Source organism: Microtus oregoni, unplaced genomic scaffold (assembly GCF_018167655.1).
Source record: "Microtus oregoni isolate MIOR12 unplaced genomic scaffold, Mior012 000006F_ref0000085, whole genome shotgun sequence".
In the NCBI taxonomy this organism is placed as follows: Eukaryota; Metazoa; Chordata; class Mammalia; order Rodentia; family Cricetidae; genus Microtus; species Microtus oregoni.
Genome location: NW_024543065.1, coordinates 48,716,142 through 48,734,597, shown reverse-complemented (window position 1 = coordinate 48,734,597; position 18,456 = coordinate 48,716,142). Strand labels below are relative to the sequence as shown.

Below are 18,456 nucleotides of genomic sequence, written 5' to 3'. Positions count from 1 at the left end.
TGAGGACCTTTCCGTTGGCAGCTAGTCCGGCAGGAGATGATGGTGCCGGAGTAGCTATCTGGGCCAGCCTCTGTGTTTCCAAGGCTGAATCCACAGGATTTCCTGCAGGATGCGATGTGGAATGTGAGTGTCAGGAATCCTCTCAGAGACTCCAGGCTGAGGGCCAGGAAGGTGGTTCCTCTGTAGCTCATCAGAGTAGGCCCCACCCACCCAGGCTGTGCAGTTGGCAGAGGGAGCGCCCTACCTGTGAGCGTCCTGTGTCAATTCTGGTGGATGTTGCAGCCAATTTGGGGATTGCATCATGGTTGGGAGCCCTTTGCTGACTCTGGTTAACTTTGACAAGGCTTCAGCAGGTGTCGGGCCTGCGGTTAACCTTATCTCCAGTCTCACATTCCCTGTCTGGCCTGGGTCTGATTCTTTCTTCCCAAGGCCCAAACAAAAGTAATGTTTTCCATCTTCACCTTGGATTTGCTTTCAGCCATGTCAAAGGACTCCCAGGCCTTTCTGTTAGGCCTACTCTTTTGTTGTTGTCCTAAAGGATGGAGTCCAGGCTTCTACAATGTAGACATGAGCCTTATTCCCTGCCCTTCGCTAGTGGATCCTAAACAGCATTCAACTGCATGCCTGTCTCAACAAAGGAGAGAGGACTCGGGTTCAATTCCCAGCACCCACATGGCAGCTCACAACTGTCTGCGATTCTAGTTGTGGGGAACTTGACACCCTCTGATGGAGGAAGGTCATTGGTTAAAAAAATAAAGAAACTGCCTTGGCCCATTTTATTGGTTAGAACATAGGTGGGTGGAGTAAACAGAACAGAATGCTGGGAGGAAGAGGAAGTGAGCTCAGAGACGCCATGCTCCCCTCTCCCGGGCAGACGTGATAGCTCTGCTCTCTGAGGCAGACGCAATCAAGCTCCGGCCCAGGATGGACGTAGGCTAGAATCTTTCCGGTAAGCGCACCTCGGTGCTACACACTTTATTAGAAATGGGCTAGTCCAGGTGCGAGAGTTAGCCGAGAAGAGGCTAGATATAATGGGCCAAGCAGTGCTTAAAAGAATACAGTGTCCGTGTAATTATTTCGGGTAAAGCTAGCCGGGTGGCGGGACACAGCCCCGCCATTCATATTACTACAACCCTTATACTGATATACATACAGGCAAAACAACAATGCACAGAAAAGAAAAATAACTAATTAAAATATTACTACTACTACTATTATTTGAGACAGGATTTATCTGTAGCCCTAGCTGTCCTGGATCTCACTTTGTAGACCAGGCTGGCCTTGAACTCAGAAATCCACCTGCTCTGCCTCCTGAGTGCTGGGTTAAAGGTGTGTGCCACCATCACCTGGCGAGATTTTAATGTATGTGTGTGTTCAGGTACTAGCCTCCTGCCATGTGTGTGTTCAGGTGCTAGCCTCCTGCCATGTGTGTGTTCAGGTACTAGCCTCCTGCCATGTGTGTGTTCAGGTACTAGCTTCCTGCCATGTGTGTGTTCAGGTGCTAGCCTCCTGCCATGCCATGCAAACACCACTTTCTCTTGGTTATGAAGGCAGAATTTTAATTTCTGGTTGGGTAATCTGTCTTGTATTTGGCCTTAAAAGGACGGTGCCTTTCTTTGAGGCTTAGTATTCCCACAGGTCTGTTTCCTTGGATTGCTGCAACAGTTCCCAGAAACATGTGGCTTTGACCACAGGAACTTACTGACTCCCTGTTCCGGAGGCTACAAGTCCAAAATCTGCAGGACCAAGCAGCCACCACCCCCAAAGAAATTCTGTGAGACAGATGTGGTGGCCAAGCTCCGTAATCCCAGCACTTGGAAAGCTGAGGCAGGCGAATGATGAATTTGAGGTCAGCATGGGCCACACAGCGACATCCAGTCTCAGAACAAACTAAGCCTGGTGGTGCAGGCCTAGAATCTCTGCACTTGAGAAGCTGAGACATCAGTATCACAAAGTCAAGGGCAGCCAGGGCTACAAAGTGAGCCAAGGGCCAGTCTGGATATTTAATGAGACTTGTCTCTAAAAATAAAAATAAACCAATAAAAGAAGGAAAATAAAAGGGCTGGGTATATATAAGAGGGTTGGGTATATAGCTTAGTTTAGGGCATCTGCCTGGAGTTCCCCAGAAAGGATAAGAAGGTGTTATCAATTGCTCAGCCCACATAGGGCTGTGTTCAGTCCCTATTACTGAATAACAAAAATTAATCCTGTGCATTAAGCTGTACTCCGTTACTTCCTTTCTCTCCCCCAGCCTTAGGACACTGCTGGTCAGCTTTCCATTCTGTTCTGGACTTCTGGGCATTTCATATACTTGGAACAGACACTACATGGTGGGGAATCTTTGTCAACCCATTATCTTTAAGAGATGGGACCAAGTAATGGTATGACTTTCTGGGACCGTGAGAAAAATGGTGGGTAGCCCAGGTGTGCTCTCTCTGTGTGGAGTGCAGCTGAGCTTCGACTTCTTGTTTCTGTTTCGTGAGTTTGCCCGTTATAATAAATAAAAATATAATTGTTTTATCTTTTAGCTAGCCTGGTTATTTCAAGAACCAAGATAATTCAACAACTACATAGTATTTTTTTTCTTTTTTTGGTTTTTTGAGACAGGGTTTCTCTATAGCCTTGGCTGTCCTGGAACTTGCTTTGTAGACCAGGCTGGCCTTGAACTCACAGAGATCCACCTGCCTCTGCCTCTTGACTGCTGGGATTAAAGGCCTGCACCACCACCACCACCACCCAGCTGTATTTTTTTTTTAAATTTTTTGGAGACAGGGTTTCATGTAGCTCAAGATGACCTGGATCTTCTGATCCTCCTGCCTCCACCCACACCTCTGCTGGGTGGTCTCCTGTGTTGTCCCCCTCCCATCAGGTGTCCTGTCCATGCTGTCGTGTGTGTGTCCGCGTCATTTCTTTTTATGGCCGGATGGTTTCTGCCTGTGTGGCTTGATGCTTTCCCTCATTGATGGACTGGCATCCGGGTTGGCTTTGCCTTTTGGCTGCTGTCAACAAGGCTGCCACGGACACATGGGCACAAGTGTGTGGACACAAACCTTTATTTCTTTTGGGTAAGTCAATAGGAACAGCCTCGCTGAGTCACAGGGTGTGTGTTTACCTCTGTAAGAAGCCGCTTGGCCGCTTTCCAGCCTGGCTGCTCAGTTTTGCACTCTAGCCTCTGAGGAGGCCCGAGGGGTGAGATGCTCAGCTCACGTGAGGTTACTGAGCTTGCCGCTGTGTGTTTTGTGTTTGTGTGTGTTGTAGCACGAAATATAGTTGGTCTTAATAAGAAAAGTCCAGAGTCAGATACAGGGTTAATGCTGACGATGATCAGAGAAGCAAAGCAGTAAGCCACTAGAGTTTTCCATCAGTGCTCAGACCAAAGAGGCGATCCGGTCCTCAGACTGCACCCTCAGATTCAGACTTACTGACTCAGACTGCATTGAGCTCCTGTCTCCTCCTGCCTCATATTCTTCTCTCTGCCCAGCTATATCCCTCCTGTCTCTACCTCCTTAGTGCTGGGATTAAAGGTGTGTGATACTAAGTCCTGGGATCCCTTTGTGTGAGCTTTTTCTCTTTTAGACAGATTCAATCTTGTATAGCTCAGGTCTCTCTGCCTCTGTCTCCCAAATCCTGGGATTAAAGGTGTGTGCCACCACTGCCTGGTCTCTAGTGGCTTAGCTCTGTACTCTGATTTTCAGGCAAGCTTTGTTTAAAAAAAAAAAAACTAACAAAATATCACTACAGTGTGTGATATGTATACATGTGTGTACTTGCCCATGTGGAGGTCGGAGGTCAGCTCCTTCCACCTTACGGCATTTGTCTTGTTTCTGCATACATACTCTGCGCTAGCTGGCCAATGAGCTTCGTGGAGATTCTTGTGTCTCTGGCTCTTATCTTGTCAAAAGATTATAGATGCAGGCCCACTGCACCAGACTCCCCAACCCCCTGGGATCCAACTCAAGCTTGCTCAGGAAGTACTTACTGGCTGGGCCATCTGGCTGGCCTGGTTTTGATCATTGGAATAGGTTTGTGGTAATCTCAATGGCACTTCTAAAAATGCTTCAATTTCTAGGCAGGGTTTCACACATCCAGGCTGGTCTTGAATTAGCCATGTAGAACTCGAACTCCTGATCCTCTTGTTTCTACCTCCTGACCTAGTGCTGGGATTACAGATGTGGGCCACCACGCCCACTTTATCTGGTACTGGGTACTGACCCCAGGGCTTTGTGCATGCTGCATGCCAGGCAAGCACTCTACTAACTGAGCTGTAGCCCCAGTCCACTTTGTCTTTATAGTTAGTTACCTTTGGGGTCTCTGGAGATGCTCAGCACACTGCAGTCACAATGTCTACAAAATAATGTGTTTACTCATGGAACACACACAAACACAGATGAGGAAAAACTGTTACCGCCAGCTGAGCATGTCAGCCCAGCTCTGGGGAAGCTGAGGCAGGGAGATGGGAATAAACACAAGGTCAGTTTAGGTTACAGAGTGAGACCTTGGCTCAAAACACCAAAAACAAAACTAAAAACAAACTGTCACCAACATATTTTCCAGGCGAAGAGTCTGAAGCAAGGCAGGCTGAGGGGCTTTCCCGAAGGCCATGCTGCTAAGTGGCCATGCTGGGGGTAAAATCAGAAAGAAAGCAGTGTGGCATACCAGAGCTGTCCCTGCTTGCCTATGGTGCCAGTCAGAGGTGGAGATGGTGGTCATCACACTATGCTCTCAGAGGGCATGGGTGGATATACTGCTCAGAGATTAGCACACAGGGCCCTGTTTCTCCTTCACACTTTTAAGTACTTTTTTTTTTTTTTAACTTACTTATTGGGTGGGGACAGGGCAGGAGCACATGTGCCATAACATGCTTAATGAAAGTCAAAGGACAACTTGTGGATGTTGGTTCTTTCTACCATGTGGGTCTCAGGATTACGTTCAGGCCATCAGAATTGGTAGCAAGCATCTTTATCTGCTAAGCCATCTCACCCGCTCACTTTCTCCAAATTTTCCTTCCTCTTTTTTTTTTTTTTTTTTGGTTTTTTGAGACAGGGTTTCTCTGTGGTTTTGGAGCCTGTCCTGGAACTAGCTCTTGTAGACCAGGCTGGTCTTGAACTCACAGTGATCCGCCTGCCTCTGCCTCCCAAGTGCTGGGCTTAAAGGCTTGCGCCACCACCACCCGGCTCCTTCCTCTTTTTCATTTAGGGAACTAATCTTAAGGTCTCAAGCAATCTATCTAGGAGCCATTCCCCATCCCCTCACTGGGGGATTCTAGGCAGGGGCTCTACCACTGAGCCACACCCTAGCCCCTCACTGGGGGATTCTAGACAGGGGCTCTACCACTGAGCCACACCCTAGCCCCTCACTGGGGGATTCTAGACAGGGGCTCTACCACTGAGCCACGCCTCAGCCCCTCACTGGGGAATTCTAGGCAGGGGTTCTACCACTGAGCCACACCCCAGCCCCTCACTGGGGGATTCTAGGCAGGGGCTCTACCACTGAGCCACACCCCAGCCCCTCACTGGGGGATTCTAGGCAGGGGCTCTAGCCATGCTACAGCTCTTTTTACTTGAGATCTGGTCTCACTTATTTCCTTAGACGGGCCTTGAACTCACTCTTTAGCACAGGTAAGCTCTGAATGTGTGATCCTCCTGGCTCAGCCTCTTAGGTATCTGGTATTAGAGTAACCTGCCCCCAGGTCTGGTTTCAGGGCCATCTTCCGCTGTCACACTGGCCAGAGGGTCTACTGTGGTGCTCAGTGGGTAGAAGCTGGAGTCTGCCTAGGCTAAGGATTATCACAGTAGGAACTGTCCCAGCCCACCTGGCAACAGGGCTGTTGATGAAGAAACTAAACCATATGTACAGTGCCTACATTCCCAGTGACCACAGGGTCTAGCAGGTAGAAACAAACATTCTAGAACCACCTTCCAGGTCTTGAAATCAGCTCCACATCCACCTAACACAGGCAATCAACTTTGGTAAGTCTGGTCATCTTCCTGAACTCAGTCATGTCCCATGGAAAAAGGGACAATTAGGGTCCCTTCCTAATAATCTTGTAAGCACAAATTGCTCAGAAGCTGGGTGTGGAGGACACTGCAATCCCTGACCTTGGAGGCCAAAAGCAAGACTCCTCTCAATAATCCAGGGGCTCAACTAGACCTGTGGCTCTCACCTTAATCTCAGCACTTGGAATGGAGAGGCAGGTGAGTGCCATGCCCGGCAAAGCTACACAGCAAGGGCATCTCTCAAAACAAAATAAAATCTCAGGGCTGCGTATGTAGCTTGGTGCTTGGTATGCAGGGCAGTTGAGTCTGAAAACTGAGTAGGAATTTAGAGCAAGTTTCATGTGCTACCCCTCAATGTTGGGAGCCCTTTGTGGGCAGAAGCAAGTGTAAAGTATGCTTAGGTCTCTGCTTTCCTTAGACCAATGAGATGTGTTGTTGACTAACTCATTGATGGAGCAAGCACAAGGCTTCCTAAGGCTCCATGGTTCCCTGGGAAGACAGACAAGAGCTCAGAGGCAGCGGACCAGGCAGGACCACAGATTTATTGGGGGCTGCACACACACACACTCCACAGCATCACACAACGATGGCACAGTTACTCAGGACATCAAGGTGGCCTTCTGCCATCAAAGTAGTAGGGCCCAGAGGCAGTGGGTTGCAGCCTCCTCCCATGCGGCCTAGACCCTGCTGGGTCCTTCCTCTGGGGCAGCTGAGGAAGGGAAGGGGCTGCTGGGGTGGGCCTTGGGCCTGGCAGGGGGTGAGCAGGCAGGTTGGCCCAGCAGGCCGGGCTGGGCAGAGGCCACCTCACTCCAGGGACTGCAGCATCAGCAGCTGCTTCAGCACCTTCGTCTGGCTGGTCTCCCGGATTTCACCTGCCAGGAACATCTCGTCTACCACCGTGTAAACCTGGGCAAGGAAGGGAGGCCAGGAAAGCTGGAGTGAGGGAATGAAGGCTGCTGCAGAAGCCAGCCCTTGGGAGCCAAGCATCGATCCTGAGCAGGAAAGCAGCAACAGGGGGCCAGGCAGATCTCCAGTGGCTATAGCCACACCCTCCACCCCATGGCTGCTTCCTGCCCATTTCCCCGAGAGCCTACCTTGTAGAAGTTGAACACCAGGTCCAGTTCACAGACATTGTGGAAATATTCATTTAATACCTGAGAGAGGAAGATGAAGAACAGTGATAAGAGACAGGCACAGACAGGCCCGGCAGACAGCTGACATGGTGGGTAACAGTGCTTACTGTGCAAAGCTGAGTTCAAACCCTATATCCCATGGCAGGAGGAGAGAACCAACTCTCAGTGCTGTTCTCTGACGTCCATGTGTGAGCCGTGGCACATGTATGCCTGCATGCATACACATACCACAGACATTATATACACATATGATAAATATGAAATAAGTCAGGCAGGGAGGCCTGGGGAATATAACTGTGTTTGTCTAGCATTCATGAAGACCTGGGTTCTGTCTCCAGCACTGCATAAAACCCACTTGGAGGACCACATCTGTATTCCTAGCATGTGGGAGACAGAGGCATGAGGATCAGGAATTAAGGTCACCTCTAGCGATATAGCAAGTTTGAGGTTGGTCATGGCTATATGAGACCGTGTACCCCCCAAAAGAGGGTGTGTGCATGGGAGAGACAGCTCAGTGGTGAAGAACACAGGTTGCTCTTCTAGAGGGCTTAAGTTTGGTTCCCAGCACCCGTGCCAAGTGGCTCACATGGCCTTCTGCATCCTTGGGCACGTGCACACATGTCACACTTGTATGCAGACACACAAACGAAACAAAACCACAGTGGGTGGTGGAGGAGGCAGCTGTGTTGCCTGTCATCAAGCACTGGGGAAACCAGATCATGAGTCCCGGGCTATCCTCAGCTACATAGTAGTCTCACACAAACAGACCAGTTATCAAAGAGAGCAGACAGAAAGTGACAGAAGCAATGAGGATAGGAATATTGGGTGACAGACAAGACAATGGAAGACCTCAACTGTGACATCAGACAAGGGACCTGCAGGAGAGCTCAGCCAGTGAAGGCACCTGCTGCCAAGCCTGATGTCCACGCCCTGGAGCAGGCTGGAGCACCACTTCCCACACGTCATCTTCTGACCTCCACACGCATGTATAGGCACACTCACTGACAGCGAGACTCATGTCAAAGGCAAAGTTGGTGGCGGATGGGCAGAGAGGGGAGAAGTTGGCTGCAGTGGATGAGAGAGGTGATGAGGACAAGGTAGAGAGCAGAAGGACAGACCCATGCACACAGCAGGAGGCTGAGGAGAGGCCCAGTGGCCACCCCAGCCCTCTGGGGTCCCCTAGGCCAGCACGTGACTGACTCACTTCCACGAAGTTATGGATGGCCTCGAGATAGGCCAAATTGTTATCGTTGACGTCCACGCAGATGCAGAAGTAGAGGCCAGCATAGCGTCGGTAGATGATCTTGAAGTTCCGGAACTGTGGGCAGAAAGGAATCGGGACTGAGCCTGGCGGAGGGGGCTGGATGCCAGCTGTTCCACTGTGTGTGTGTGACCCCAGCACCCCTGTTCTGGCTGGGGGAGGGGCAGTACTGGCAGAGCCAGCTTTGGATCATGGCCCAGCCGAGGGTGACTCCCCCAGGCAGTGGGGTGGTGCCCAGGGTGGGCAGGGTTGGGTTTTGGGGGTTCAGAGTGGAGCCCTAATCCTTTCACCCTGGGAGTGTGTGTGTGGGGTGGCTTCCTGACAGAGGGAACTGCGAGTTACAGCTGAAGATGGTCAGGGGAGTTCCAGGAACAGAGAACAGACTGTGAAGGAGCCAGGCCAGGTACTGCAACCAGGCCCGGCAGCGGGGATCCCAGCACTGAGGCTGGGGAACGGTAGGGGTGAGGCAGGAGGATCACAAGTTTAAAGAAAGTCTGTGCTGTGTAGTGGGCCCTATCTCAATACAAAGCAGAAATGAAGTTTCGGGCTTTTTTTTTTAAAGACAGACTCTACATGTAGCCCAGGCTGGACTTGAACTGGCTGTGTAGCTGAGACAGCCTTGAACCTATCTTCCCACTCCACTTCCTGAGTTCAGGAGGTGCATGCAGCACCACAGCTGGCTCAGAGCTGCAGATTCTGAACTGTGTGTAGTGGTGCAAACCTTACATCCTAGCTACTCAGGAGGCCGAGAGGAAGGAGATCGCTCCAGCCAGGCATTTCAGACCAGCCTGGGCAACACAAACAGACAAACACAGAAGTTTCTTATTTGGGGCTATTTTGGATTTTAGAGTTTCAGGTAATGGAAGCTCAACTGATAGATTGTAAATATTAGAACAATCTTCACAGGGCTCACAAGTTAGACACCTATGCTAGGGGTAGACTTAATTCTATGTATTAATTAACATATATACTAAATAAAGATAGAGATGGGCAGGGTCTGGGGGTGTGACTCCGTGGTAGGGCACCTGCCTGGAATCCTCCAGTGAGGAGGAGCTGGGGGAATGGCTGAGTGACAGAGCCCCTGCCCAGCATGTAGGGTGCCCTGGGTTCTGGTCTCAGCACAGTGAAAAGACAAAAGGAGGAGTGCATGGCTGACAGGCAGATGTGGAGGGAAATCCTGCTTCTCTGGGATGTGTGCGGAGCACCACCTGGTGGTAATTGGGGAGACCTGCATATTTTGTGGGTCCTGGAATTTTTACTATTTTCAGCTCAACTCATCCTTTTTATTATTTTGCTTATTTATTTATTTATTTATTTATTACTTTTTGAGCTTCTCTATATATAACTCTGGTTGGAACTTTATATACAAAGCAGACTAGCTTCAACATTTTTCTGATCTTTCTGCCTCAGCTTCCCAAGTGTAGGGAAAACTGTCACCTCAGAGGCAAAGACAGGAGGATAGTCGGGGCTGGAGGTCAGCCAGGGCTACAGAGTGAGACTTTGTGGATGTTGGGGAACAGCTCCTCTCTAAAGGGCTCACTATGAAAAAAAAAAAGGAGTGGGGCACATCCCAGCGGTTTGCTGGAGTTTTCTGGCCAGTCAGATTAGACTAATAGGTGAGCCCCAGGCCTCGATGACAGACCCCTATCTCAAGACACAAGGAAGGTTCCTGAGGGATGACACTCAAGGCTGACCTCTGGCCTCCACATCCTGCCCTGCCACAAACTTGAACAAACAAAAGAATTCAATGCCTGGGCTACAGTGCAAGGCTAGTGTTATGGGTATGCAGTGCAGGGCTAGGGTTACAGGCATGCAGTGCAGGGCTAGGGTTACGGGCATGCAGCGCAGGGCTAGGGTTACGGACATGCTGCTAGGGTTACAGGCAAGCAGCGCAGGGCTAGTGTTACGGGCATGCTGCGCAGGGCTAGGGTTACAGGCATGCAGCACAGGGCTAGGGTTACGGGCATGCAGCACAGGGCTAGGGTGACGAACATGAAGTGCAGGGCTAGGGTTACGGACATGCTGCTAGGGTTACAGGCATGCAGCGCAGGGCTAGGGTTACAGGCATGCAGCACAGGGCTAGGGTTACGGGAATGCAATTTTTTTTTAGACATAGTGTTTATGCAGGCTATCTTGGACTTAAACTCACTATGTGGTTGAGGACAACTTCAATCTCCTTAACCTCTCTGCTTCTCAAGCACTAGGGTATAGGCATATGTGTCCATGCACATGTTACGTTGTTCTGGTTTGAGCCCAATACTTCAAGCACTCCAGTTAAGCACTTTATCAACTGAGCTTTATCCTCAACCTTTTCCCCCCTTTCTTTTTCTTTATTTCCTTTTTCTTTTCTTTTCTTTTTTTTTTCAATTTTGAGACAAAGTTTCAGGTTTCAATCTGTAGTTCTGGCTGGCCAGGAACTCTCTATGTAGACCAGGCTAGCCTAGAACTAGAACTCACAGAGATCTGCCTGCTTCTGCCTCCTCAGTGCTGGGATTAAGGACACGAGCCACAGGCCCAGTACCCACCAGTTCATTAAGTTCATTGGCCATGTCCCCTTTGCCATGCAGTGTCACATACTCATAGCTCTCAATTAGGATGGGGTTGACTCAAGCGGCAGCTGCTCAGTGTTAGCCCAGTACAAGGTAGCACAGGAACACCGGGGGACAGGCTCAGCTTCTTTACAGACTCAAAATGCAGTGGGGTTCCTGCGCTGTCCCTAGACTGTGAGGACTTGGAATGAGATGGAGTGGTGATTGGTCTGTGCTTCTTCACTGTCCCAGTGAGCTCCTGAGCCCAGATGTCTCCAAGGAATCAGAACTTTATTTCTGTTCCCCTCCCCAGCCTCTCCCTTATTGGTGACTGTCACTCTCTCCTAACACCTCTATGGAATGAGAGCAGACACCTTCCTCCTGCTCTGCACCCCAACCTACTCTTTTGTGGGAGCATTAGAAGAGCAGGGCTGTCCAGCTGGGAGCTCAAACAGAGCCGCCCACCTCTAGTTAGAGATGCTGGCTCAGCACTAACATCCTCTGCTGCCATCCCACCGGTACCACCTTGAGGGTCTCCTGCTTTTGTTCTTGCTCCCTAAGGGGGATACTAGTCAGGTGTGGTGGTACAGGCCTGTAATCCCAGCACCAAGGAGGCTGAGGCTGCAGATTATGAGTTTCAAGCCAGTATGTGTTCCCTGCAACCATATGATGGAGGCAGAGGATTGCTTCAAGTTCAAAGCAAGCCTGGACCACACAGTGAGTTTCAGGCTAGCCTGGGCTACAGAGTAAGTCTCAAAAAGCAAAACCAAGGTAATTCAAACATTTGGGAGGCAGGGGCAGGAGAATCTGAAATTCAAGGCAGCCATTCTCAGCTAGATAGTGACTTTGAGGCAGGCTGGAAGCACCTGAGGCCCTCTTTTCAAAAACAAACAAACAAGCTGGGCAGTGGTGACACACACCTTTATTCCCAGCACAGGGGGATCTCTGTGAGTTCAAGACAAGCCTTGTCTACAAGAGCTAGTTCCAGGACAGGCTCCAAAACTACAGAGAAACCCAGTCTTGAAAAACCAAACAACAGAAAGTCAAATTAAACCTAAAATATGGCCAGCAGGCAAAGGCGCTTTCCAAGCCTGGCCCCTGAGGTCTATCCTTGGAGTCCACATCAAGGTAAAAGGAGAAAATGACTCCACAGAGTTGTCTTCTGACCTCCAAACACGTGTATCCGTGGCATTCAAGCTCTCCCACAATAATAAACAATACCCAAACCTATGCATAGGAGATCCTGGAAGCTTCTGCCAACCCATGCCCCACTGCTCGGAAACCCTTGTGTGGCTCAGGACCTTAGCCACACTGATTCTCCCTGCAGGCTCACCCTGGAATTCTCCACCTGTGCGTCTGCCTCAGGGCCTCTGCAATGGCTGTTCCCCCGGGGCTTGGAATGTTCACTGGTCTGGAAACTTCTCCTATTCACTCAGCCCTTTATATCTTGGCTGAAAAGTCACCTGAACAAAGTTGTGGCTGTTGAGGACCCAAAGTCAACTCCTTATGCTATGCAACAGCACTTTACTTACTGAGCCATACCCCCAGCTCCTGAAAAATAAAAAAAGCTAAAAGCATGCGGGGTGGATTAATAGAGGGGAGATTTGGGCTGTGCTGCTGGGCTGCTATAGAGGCAGGCAGGAGGCAGAGGCTCCAGGGAAGTAGGGGGCTGAAAGAGGGGTGGGAAGGGTGTCAGTCACCTCCACAAAGTTGGTGTGCTTGGCATCTCTGACGGTGACCACGGCGTGCACCTCCTCAATCAGCTTCTGCTTCTCGTCATCATCGAACTGCATGTACCACTTGGCCAGACGCGTCTTGCCTGCCCGGTTCTGGATGAGGATGAAGCGGATCTAGAGCAAGCAGGAGAGGAAGTGGAAGAGGTATGAACAAGGCTCAGGGTGGGTACCATGAGATACCCTATGGGGAAGATGGTGGGGCCCAGGGTCTCCCTGTAGCCAACTTTCTATGGCTGCCTCCCTGGGCCCTGCTGGGTCACACCAGACGCGGGCTTGATCCATGTCCCTGCAAGCCCCTCTTCCATTGAGCAGCTGACCAAGTCCCAAGCTTTAGTTCATCTTATATGCATCTTGGAAGCCATTTCTGTACATTCAAACCAAGTTTCCTAAGATGCCCCAGCTTATCAGAGACTGGGGGGGGGGGGGGGGAGAACACCCAGGTCCTTGTGCAAGCCAGGAAGGAACTCTAAGGAGCTCTCCTGCTGAGCCACACCTCCAGCCCCTCACTGGGGGATTCTAGGCAGGGGCTCTACCACTGAGCCACACCCCAGTCCCTCACTGGGGGATTCTAGGCAGGGGGCTCTACTACTGAGCCACGCCCCTGACGGGGGAATGATAGGCATTAACACTGAGCAGCAAGTTATTACCCAAGCTCAACGATGGCTAACTAGATATTCAATAATGTCTGTATTAAGCCTTCTTGAAGCTGAGGATCACAATCTACTCCATATGCTTGGGGGGGGGGGGGTGCTTGCTTTAGCCACCAAGCCATTTCTCCAGCCTACTTACTAAATATAATTCACATGTCAGCTGACTTTGCTGGTGCTTGATGGAATCCCAGCACCCTGGAGGCAGAGGCAGGAGAATTACTGTAAGTATGAAGTAAGCTTGGTCTATATCCTCAGTTCCAGACCAGCCAAGCCTACATATCAAGACCTGGTCTCAAAAAAACATAACAAAACAAAAATCAGGCACCAGAAACTCCACCCCTTCCAATGTTCTAAGGCTAATTTAGGGTGACCCCTTAGTCTCTTCACAGCTGTGCAACTGTTACCACCAATTCTAGTATGTACTTTCCCTCCTCTCATTCAGATCCTCCTACCTCAGCCTGAAGGCACAAAATTACAGCCCTATCCCGCCCACTGCTGTTCTTTAGAGCCAAATGCTTTTCTACTGTATAATCTACAGCATTTCATTTCTTCATTCTCCATCTGATGGACAACTGGATAGTTTCCACTTCTGGGCTACCGTGAAGTGTTCTACAAGTCCCTGTTTGTGTACTCCATGTTTTGTGGTTGCAAACTTAGGAGCAGGATTGTATGGAAACTGCCTATCCTTTCCAGGAAGTGTTACACTGTTTCCCAAAGCATCTGACAGTTGTTTTTTTGTGTGGAGGTCGGAGGATTTTGAAGATGGCCATTCGCCCCCTCCACCTTGGGTTCCTGGTAAAACTCAGGTCATCAGGCCTGTGTGGCAAGCCATTTCAGCCCATGACTGTGTTTCGTTGATGGAAACAGGGATGGAACCTGGGGTCTCACACCTGCTATGCAGCATAAGTGAGCCTTGACATTTAAGTATGGTAACTGCTTGGGGCCTCAGAGTACTGCAGGCAGTAAGTCATGTATGATATCCACCCACGGCTCAGACCCCATACACTCTGTGTTAGACTGATTTTTTTCTGTCTGGCTCAGAAGTTGGTTAGTAAGATTCCAAAGCACTAGGTCACCTGTCGCAGGGCAATTCTGAAAGCTGAGTAAGTCAAGCTGTCATTCCAGCTTTTTGGGTGGCGGAGGCAAGAGGATACAACTTCAAACCCTGCGTAGGGAACTTGGTGAGACCCTGTCTGAAAATAAAGAAGATGGACTGAAGAAACAGAGAGCTTGCTTACAACGCTCAAGGTCTGGTACTCAATCCCCAGGACCACAGAAACGAAACAACTGAAGGAGTTAAAGTCACAAGTGCTAAGCACAGCACTCAGTACCCACTGAGTCCTCAGTAAAACTAGTATTCAATCACATAGCTATAGGCATGCATTCCTGAGCTAGAAAAGCATCGTAGTACTATTAGACAGTGGCTATATGCTCATGGGCAGAGCACTTAACTTCCAAAGGCCTCAGCTTCCCCTTCTGTGTAATGGACATAAACGGGATTCTCGCCTTCATTAGAGTAATGAGCAGGGTAACACCTATAAGAGGTGCATATGCATCGTAAACCATAAAACCCAACCTCCTAGTAGCATTACAAAGTGTGTTGCCATTTCACTTTCAGAAACTCAAGTCCAAGCCAGATAGTGATATCCATTTGCAATCGCAGCTACTGTAAAGGCTAAGACAGGGAGGTTGGGAGTTCAAGGGAAGCCTCAGCTACCTGCCAGACCCTATCTCAAAATGAAAAATAAAAGGGGGGGGGGGCGGAGAGATGGCTCAGCAGTTAAGAGCACTGTTCTTCCAGAGGTCCTGAGTTCAACAGCAACCACATGGAGGCTCATAGCCATCTGTAATGAGAGCTGGTACCCTCTACTGGTGTGCAATCATTCATAATAAATAAATCTTAAAAAGGAAAAAGAAAAAAGGGGGGCCAGTGAGATGGTTCTGTGGGTATGGGTCTACAGGCCTGGAGACCCGAGTTTGATCCCTGAGACCCACATAGTGGAAGGAAAAAACTGCCTCCTGCAGGTTGTTTCTGACCTCCACACACACAATGTAAAATAACTAGCACAGTAGAAAGGGCTGAAGTACAGTTCAGTGTCAGGGTGCTTGACTACCATGCACAAGGCCCCGAGTTTCATCCTCAATACAACAACAATGGGAGGAGGAGGAGGAGGAGGAGGAGGAGGAGGAGGAGGAGGAAGAGGGAAGAGGAAGAGGAAGAGGAAGAGGAAGAAGAAGAGAAAAACCACACGGTTGGAAATTTAGCTAAGGGCAAAGTACTTATGTAGCATACCCAAGACCCTAGGTTCAGTCCTTAGCATTGAAGAAAAAAATGAAAAAAGAGAAAATCATGGTTTAAAGTTTCCCTACTGGGAAGCCTGGCTTTGAGCCCTATCTGTCCTACACAGGCACGCTCCTGTCCATTTTACAGATGATAAAGCTAAGGCCCAGGGAAAGCAGATATCACAACCAGAAAGCAGAGACAGCAGCATAAGTCTTTACCCTGAGCCCTGTTTTCTTTATGGACCTTCACTCCCCAAGTCTCATTCTCCACTCAAATCTATTCGCCTTACCCAACCTAAGCAGAGAAACGGGAACAGGATGTTACATGCTCCTTCTAAGAACTCCTTCTGCTGAGCCAGGGAAATCCAGTTCTGGGCAGCCCAGGAAGGCAGGCAGGCTAAGGCAGAGCCAGGCACAGGCCCACAGGGGAAGAGCAGCGGGAAGGCCGTGCTGAGCTGAGCCCTCTGTGTCCTTACACACCACCCAATACTTCTTTTGGTTTCCCCCAGTGAGAATCGTTCTACCCCCAATCGAAATACAGCCGAGAAGACCCTTGTCCCTGCATCCATCCACTTCAGGGAGCTTCCCAACCATCTCCCCTGTGTTCCCTGTCACCAACTCTCCCCCAGCCTCCTGCCCCCTCCTCATCCCATGAAGCTTCTTCCAGCCTTCAGTACAAGCATCCCTTCTCCCTTTCCAAGACTGGTCTCCCTTGTTACAAAGGTCAAACTGAGTCTCCAAGTCCCCTATTCCTTGGGCGAAGACTCATGTCCTGTTCTGACATCCCCCTACTATTCATCTTATTTCCCAAGTCACCATCCAAAGAACTCTTAGTTCCAAAAGCCCCATCTGGGAGGTGGTGGTCTCCGCTAAATCCATTGCTCGGTCTTTGCTCCAATACCCCCTACGTCACATCTCCAAGCCTATTCTGCACCCCAGACCTCTCCTCTATAGAACTCTGTTCAGCTGCTCCCATTCTCTTCTAGATCCACTCTACTTTCAAAGCCCTCTATCCTTTTGCAGCAACCTAATCCTAATCCTACGGGGGGCCGACTTCCGGTTTCCAGAGTCCTCTTCCTCCCTTGAGAGAGTCTCTCCCCCTGGCCATATCTAACTTGTCTCCAACACTCGCGCTTCCTAAAACCAGCTCCTTCTCCATAAGGAAGCCTCCCAACACTCTCTGTAGAGTCTCTAGTTCTTCTCCATCATCCCTTCCTCATCTCCAATGTCTTCTCCCGCCTCTGTAGTTTCAAAATCTTCCCCAAATGTCTCCCACCAGGACAGTCCTCCCCCTAGACACTCCCGTTCGTATCCTCTTGCTTGGAACCCAAGCACACCCCACAGTGCAGCATTCAGGCCCCGATCCCCCTTTCCGACCCCAATTCCGAGAGCCTGAGTTCGGCCCGGACCATCCACGACAGGGGGAAGCTTGTCAGCTCCGAATCAAAACTCCGCAGGCCGTGCGTGGACCTCCCTCAGCCCGTCCCAGGTACAACGCTCCCCCTCATTACCATGGCGACCCCTGTCCGGACCCCAAAGGCCCGGGTCCCGCAGAAACTGGGCGGCTCCGGGTTTGCTTGCAGCTGTGGGGCCCAGGGTTAAACCTTACTTCCGGTAGGAGAACCCGCCTTCCTCCTCATGCACAGCCCTCTGGGAGTTGTAGTTTAAACTCTTGCGTTGGCGAGTAAGGGTCGCCCAGGTCGAGACGTCTTCCCAGCATACTCTGCGGTTGTCCTTTTCCTATCGAGAAAGCTAGCCTCCAGGTGCATGCCGGGCTTTGTACATCAAGATCTCTGTATAAAGACAATTCTCAAAGGTTAAAAAAATGGGAGAAATGAGGGTTGCATTTCGGGAAATGAGGCACTACGGCTACCCACTCACCTCCCTGTCCCAAAGTTCCCTCCCAAGGGCATGCTGGGAATAGTAGTTTTTCTTTTGAGTTTTTAAAAATTTCATAATTTCATTCATGTGTAATGTATTTTGATAATATTCCCGCACTACCTTCTATTACTCCCTTCTTTCCCAAATTCCTACTTTCGTGTCTTTCTTTCTTTCTTTCTTCCTTCCTTCCTTCCTTCTTTCCTTCTTTCCTTTTTTTCTTTCCTTCTTTTTCTTTTTCTCTCTCCCCAACCCCGCCCAGAGACACGGTTTCTCTATATCTCTGGCTGTCCTGGAACTCACTCTGTAAACCAGGCTGGCGTCAGATTCATGGAGCTCCACCTGCCTCTGCCTCCCGAGTGCTGGGTTAAAGCACCACCACCGCCCAGCAAGAATAGTAGTTTAAATAAGGAAACACTGTGGACCTAAAAATGTACCTGTCTTTCCGTGTTCATGCACTATTCTATTTAAAATAGTTGAGGTTAGGGATTAGCTCTGGCACAACCTTTCACATACATATAAATACCTATATACATAAAATTAAGAACCAGTCCAGACACGGTGATTCCACTGAATTGTGAAATTGAAGTGTATTGCTATGGATTTGAGGCTCTCCTAAGTTACATGGTGACTCTCTGGCTGGCCTGGTCTATAGAGTCAGACTTTGTCTCAAAAATCTCAAAAAAACAGCACTAGGGAGATGGGTCAATGGATAAAGACACCCTACTGCCAAACATGCCTGAGTGCAGTCTTCAGAAGTCATGGAGGAAGGGGAGAACCGACTCCCTCCATTGTCCTCTGACTTCACACACACACACACCCCACACACACCAGTCCAGTTTGTATTCTCGTTTTATACCCTAAAGCCACAGGCGGGGCAGACAAGCAACACTTCACAGAAGGCTGTGTGGCCCTCTCTTTGGGAGGGCAGCGACCATCGTTTCCACTGTGTCTCCAGGGCACTCTGTTCCAGGTTGTCAGCGAAGTCACG

The 18,456-nt window shown here is 49.8% G+C and overlaps 1 protein-coding gene across 1 annotated transcript; it reads right to left on the bottom strand.

Moving 5' to 3' along the window:
- Nucleotides 1-6,517: 6,517 nt before the first annotated feature.
- Nucleotides 6,518-17,241, bottom strand: Ap2s1 (adaptor related protein complex 2 subunit sigma 1). The gene is made up of 5 exons (XM_041654092.1): nucleotides 17,099-17,241; nucleotides 12,619-12,768; nucleotides 8,334-8,447; nucleotides 7,091-7,150; nucleotides 6,518-6,902 (listed from the first exon to the last, which is right to left on the bottom strand). The coding sequence occupies exons 1-5, from the start codon at nucleotides 17,099-17,101 to the stop codon at nucleotides 6,801-6,803; spliced, it is 429 nt and encodes a 142-aa protein (XP_041510026.1). The 5' UTR covers nucleotides 17,102-17,241; the 3' UTR covers nucleotides 6,518-6,800.
- Nucleotides 17,242-18,456: the final 1,215 nt, after the last annotated feature.

Coding starts and splice junctions, on each gene's coding strand:
- Ap2s1 (XM_041654092.1), bottom strand. Junction 8,448..12,618: donor AGCACACCAACTTTGTGGAG/GTGACTGACACC, acceptor TTCTGCCCACAG/TTCCGGAACTTCAAGATCAT. Junction 6,903..7,090: donor TGGTGTTCAACTTCTACAAG/GTAGGCTCTCGG, acceptor TTCCTTGCCCAG/GTTTACACGGTGGTAGACGA.